This window comes from Rhagoletis zephyria, unplaced genomic scaffold (assembly GCF_001687245.7).
Source record: "Rhagoletis zephyria isolate East Lansing unplaced genomic scaffold, Rhagoletis_zephyria_1.1 Rzeph_scaffold_18364, whole genome shotgun sequence".
NCBI lineage: Eukaryota > Metazoa > Arthropoda > Insecta > Diptera > Tephritidae > Rhagoletis > Rhagoletis zephyria.
This window is the reverse complement of record NW_016175425.1, coordinates 1,875-7,935: the sequence shown is the minus strand read 5'-3', so window position 1 is coordinate 7,935 and position 6,061 is coordinate 1,875. Positions and strand designations below refer to the sequence as shown.

Sequence of the window (6,061 nt, the reverse complement as noted above, 5' to 3'; positions counted from 1 at the left end):
ACTGCTCACGTTACCTATACGCCACGTCATCGATGCAATTAAATTTTCTACTGCTGCGCAATTTAAATCAGCCATTAAATTCTGCATCATTAAATCGCTTTCGCCTGAATCACGTCTGTCGCCAACTCAGATTCGCCCTAAATAAGTTCGCATACTCGCCTGAACATTGCAGTAGTGTCCTTATATGCTTATGTACATGCATACACCCATACACACAGACACTCGTATAAAAGTTCACTACCGGCAAACTCATTACAGAAATTCGCTCATGCTCATCCTTCTCTTCTTTTTCTTCTTCTTCTTCTTCTTCTTTGTCCTGTCTTTTTTTGTTTTTGCATATTTCAACCTCAACTAACACGTCGTCAGGTGGAAATCGAAGGTCTCACCGGCGACATTAAATTCAACGATGACGGCCGACGTGTAAACTATACACTGCATGTTGTCGAAATGACTGTCAACAGCGCCATGGTGAAGGTGGCCGAATGGAGTGATGACGGTGGCCTTCAACCGCTCTCCGCCAAGTATGTGCGGCTGCGGCCACATGTCGAAATCGAGAAGAATCGCACGTACGTCGTAACGACGTTGCTCGAAGAGCCGTACATCATGTTGAAGCGTCCCAGTATTGGTGAACAATTGGACGGCAATGACCGCTTCGAGGGCTACTGCAAGGATTTAGCCGATTTATTGGCCAAGAAGTTGGGCATCAATTGTGAGTATATATGTACATACAGTATTCGTAGAATAGTGCATTTGAAGCACACCATGACATTTATGTATGTGTGTTCTTTTATTATATGTAGGTATGTATTTGTATAGCATGTACTTACATTCATATGAATTATGTGCTCATGAAAGCAGTGCAATGAAAATCTTATTAACTGCAGTTGAGGTATATTTTACTCTTACATATGTATGTATGTGTGTGCATTAGGCATATAAATTTTTTGTTTATTTATTTATTTTTTGGGTTTTTATTTCAAATTCGAAAAAATATATCCGAATCAGTGATAGTTTTGTAGAAAAAATTCCAAAATTTAAAAATTTATTGAAATATTTACATATTTGAAAATTGTTTCAACCATATATTACAAAAGTGTTTCGAAAAAGAAAAATAGAGAAAATTATAGCAATTTATAAAACTGGAATTTTTTTTTTTTTTGTTAAATGGACATCTGAAAAACGACTTGAAAAAATTAATAAAAAAACCGAAGGTCGTCAAAAAAAATATTTTCTAGTCGTAGTGTAGTGCCCTCTACTGTAGTTTGGCAGGGAATTTCTTACTCCACAATGTAGTATTTATGTATCTTTTGAATTAATGCATAACTCAAAACAAAAAATCTAAAAAATATAAACCCAAAGTTATTCCAATGTTCGGAATGTATGACAGTTAAAAAAAAAAAAATAACGAAAATCCATAATTTTTGATTAAAAATTTAAAATTTTATCAAAGTCTTAAAAAGCGCGGTTTTAAAAATTTTTTAATTTTATATCCCAAAAGTGTTTTGGAAAATAAGAATTCACAAAAAGGAATTTTTCACAATGTTCTTGGCATTAAAATATTTCGGAATGTGTGACAGTTAAAAAAACCAATCACGAAAATCCATAATTTTTGATTAAAAATTTAAAATTTTATCAAAATTTTAACAAGAATGGTTTTGAAAATTTTTAAGTTTCATATTCCAAGAGTGTTTTGGAAAATAGGAATTCACAGAGAAGAAGTTTTTTTCAAAAATCGATATCTCGAAAATGGCTTGACAACAAGATTAAATCACAAAGGTAGGACTCCCTCCCTCCTCGGGAGATGCAAAATCCAAATAGGGTCTAATTTGGCGTAAACTACTTCATATATATGTATATATGGGCAATTCCAAATTACCGAAAAAATTTAAGTTTTGAAACCATTTTTTGATCGTCGTATATATTATGCACATACATATGTATGTTTTTTTCAGTAAAATTTTTTTCTTCCTTGTATAAAATTTTGACCAATCTTTTATTCTTATTTGTTTTTCATTACTCCTCATCCTATCCCCATGGTATATTTTATATAAAAAAGGCATATGCCTAATGTACAATGTGTTTGCCTGCACGTCTGTACTTATGCATTTTAAAGGCGTAACTGACTCTCCTTGTGCTTATAATAAGATTTTATGCGCATTTTATTCGTTGAAAATGTGAATTATGTGCAAGTAGAGTTCAATTTCGATTGAGCATAATAGCTTTTTAAGGCCGCTGCGTTGAAGAAACTAAATCATTTGGGTATATTGCGTAGAAAAGGAGATGTTGAAATATGCTTGAATAAAAGTTCGTTGAGAAATTTATTGAGCTAAAAGCATGAACCTCAGTCAAAAAATTATATGTGCAATATTTCAACTTCAGCTTGTAGAATAAAATGGAAAACTAATATTTAAAATTTCGGTAATAGTTATATATACTATTTATATATATTATATTTATATATATTATATATATTTAAGCAGCTTGTCTTGCAGACATGAAAGTGGAAAATTTATTCTGGGCAAAGTTTTTATTCTTTTAAATTTTAGTACATTTCGTATATAATTTTTTTAACAAACTTGAATCATATTTTCTCATTAATACTTGACAGTAGTTTAAACTTAAGTTGCATATAGTAAAATTTAAGTAACAAACTTGAGTTTATTTTTCCTGAGTTGACTCTCTAAACTATGTTCAAGCGTTATACTTTATGGCTTCATAATAGAGCCCCTTGTTTGATGGACCGCAAAACTCAAGTATTCCACTATACTCAAGCATACCACAGCTCAGATCAGTTTTCATAGAAAAGGCACAGCTGGGCCAGGAAACCCACTTGTGGGGTAATCATGCAAATTTTTTAAATAAGTAGTTCTTCTTGATCGTTTATCCATTAGTGCGGTGCTGTCTGTCTGCTATCCTGTTTTGACTAAAACGCTGCATTGTAGTTTTAAACATCTCTTTTTCGAATACTCTAGCTTTCATATGCTTCCATGCTCGGTAAAAAAAAAAACTGTTTTTCTGTTACTTGAAAAAAAATTGCAGTGATAAATCACAATATTTCAATATTTTAAGTTTCTACTATTTTTGTAGGTGGGAATTCGATTGAAAATAATTCCAAAGCAAATATTTCGCAAATGCCTTTCGTTTGCCACCCATATATCAATATTTAGTTTATCTTATCAATTTAATTTAATACAACTTTTCTAAAAATATTTTTTCCTCTAAGCCATCATATACCTCCTTAGTTGGATTCCTTGATATGCCTCCTCATTTAGAGATACAAAAAATGTTTACGAGTTGGGTCTATGAAGAGCCATCGCATAGCGTCGTGTCACCAAACTGCTTGATGGATTCCATGCATATCTCGTTACCATTTTTATTTAGCTTGTTGTTGTCTAACCACTGGTTTGTATCCTCGGATTAGCTTAAGGAGATGTCTTAATCGATGGAAATATTTTTAGCTTTTCGGTTATTATTTCGAAGCATTGTCCATTGTCGACTTTACGTAGTAGAATGAGCTTTTTGGCAAGACTTTTCAGCGCGAATGACCACCCTGTCATTAATGGAGATCTCTAGGTTTTGTCATTGTGTGGCACGTATCAGTCTGGGTCTTATATGTACGCCTCTGTCTCGGATCTTTTAGATCTTAATTACTACTTATTTGCATAAAGCAGGGATCACACGAATTGTAGGTACATTTGTACATTTGGCAGTCACAAAGTGGTGTTGGCTAGAAATTTTAATCGGGAATGAGTTCGGCTCAATAACCACTTCCCAAAAAACACCACTCTCTAACAGAGAAAAATGACAAATCTCTACAAATGTACAAATCGTGGGATCGCTGCTTAAGAATGTAGTAAAGAATTTAAATTTGCATTTGAAACTACCACAACCTGCCAAAGACTCGTTTCAATCAAATTCTAGGATCGGTATTAATCCATTTGTTGAGAGAGCTTTGACTCGATCTCGACCCAGCTCTTTCAAACGGGCTCGCCGCACCCTACATCCCGCACCATCTTCGATAATCGCGATCTAAAATTGATCCCTAGCTTCCTCGCAGTACTGGCGTTTGGCCAATGGCACTTTTCTCTGGCGATATTTACGGTCACTCCAGGCATCTCATATTCCAGCTGATTTATTTTTCAGATTCGCCATTCATTTTGTTCCATTTGTTGGCTTTTGTTGTTTGAGCTGGTCTTCGATAAGCCTCGATCACCTCTTTGCAGTTGTAGCCATCTTTCTCATCTTAGATCTTACTGTACCGGCCGCTGCTTTCGAGATAATCATGTGCGTATGATTTAATATGTAGAATATGCTTTTTTCCTTCTTCTCCTCCGCTTCGAACTACACAACTATCGTTGTATTTGGGAGGCCGTTAGGAGTGCTAGATTAGCTCCTACTGAAAATGTGTATGCCAGAGTTCTGGTTGAATGTCACGAGTGCGTAATTTTCTGCGCATAGCATGACTTCGGAGAAAAAGTTGAATTTTTTTTATTTGTTTGCTTATGAAATACCATGGTAAGGCATTTGTTACAACCCACCCTTGGTTGATCTATTTAATTTTATTTCGTACAAATTGTCGTGTTTTCTCTTGACTAAAGAATTTATGGTAAATTTAAGAATACAAATTTGTGTAAGTCTTAAATATAAGCAGCTCCATTTAAGTTGGTAGTTTCTCTTTTTTAAACAATATCTTCCATTATTCCCCGATTTTTCGTAATTTCTTTGATACTTTCTACATTGAGTATTTCATAGCGCAGTTATTCAGCACACAACCATTTAATTTGTATGCCTACAAACTTTTACCCCAAAGTCCAATTTGAACTTACTCTACTTTTTCTTCTCTTACTTTGCATACACCACTGCATTTACGGCCACTACTTATGTTGTTGTTGCTGCTCCTTTGGCTGCCCCGTTCGATATTGCGCTGGCCGATCGTCTCACATGAATTGCTGCTACCCACACAGATGAATTGCGTCTGGTCAAGGATGGTACCTACGGTTCAGAGAATCCAACGGTGCGCGGTGGCTGGGATGGTATGGTCGGTGAACTGGTGCGACGGGTGAGTACGACTTCATACAAACACACACACCTACATATAGTTAAGCGCTATAGCCGGACAACGCACGTGTTTGCTGCCACATTGGTTGCACACGAATTTATTCCGATTGCATGAACACTTTCATTTGGCAACGCATTCAAAATGTTTTCTTTATTATTGCTTTTTCTCTTCTTCTCCAAACTCCCTGCCGCGGGCCATCACCGCACATTAAACGACGACTGCTGCCGTGCTAACTTTATCTTTGGCAACGATTATCGTTTCGGTAATCGTTGGACGGTCGGTTTTATTGCTCGATGCGCCGAATTCGCAATGCGCCTACTACCGTAAAAACAAAAACAACCAAAAACTACAAATACAAAAACACCAACAATGAAATCGAACAACTTCATCGTCATTGCCATTGCTGTCGCATACGCGTTATTTTATTGTACCAATGTGTATCCAAGCAGGAAGCGGATATTGCAATCGCTGCCATGACTATTACCGCCGAACGAGAGCGTGTCATCGATTTCAGCAAACCATTCATGTCACTGGGCATTTCAATAATGATCAAGAAACCAGTGAAGCAGACGCCTGGTGTATTCAGTTTCATGGATCCCTTATCGCAGGAAATTTGGGTGAGTATGCGAATGTTCGTCGAGATTCGATGTCGGCTCAAAAAAAAAAAACAGAGCATCAAATATCTACATCTCTCTTAGAATCAACTACTTAATATCTGAGCGATAAGCTCATACTGAATTTGGTTGGGCTGCATTGTTTGTTGGAGATTTTACTGGTTTTGTAAGGATATCCTTACAGCAACTGAAAGCTCTTTACATTTTATTGATATTGCTCAGTCAGTCTGGTTTTTATACCTTTCATGAACAGGAAATGGTAAAAGAGAGCGGAAACAGTATCAGGCTATTCGAATTTGCTAAACTTTTTCAGTAGGCGGCGAATATAGTAGTTTTTTTTACATTTTACCTGTCATATTTGCTAAATTTATATTGTGTTTGAAAACGC

General features: G+C 35.7%; 1 protein-coding gene across 1 annotated transcript; it reads left to right on the top strand.

The window, feature by feature from the left end:
• Nucleotides 1-407: 407 nt before the first annotated feature.
• Nucleotides 408-5,676, top strand: LOC108380141 (glutamate receptor 1-like; the record flags this gene model as incomplete). The annotated part of the gene is made up of 3 exons (XM_017636516.1): nt 408-709; nt 4,965-5,059; nt 5,509-5,676. Coding segments are annotated over exons 1-3 (525 nt in total), but the record flags the coding sequence as incomplete, so codon positions are not given.
• Between the last annotated feature and the right edge of the window lie 385 nt (nt 5,677-6,061).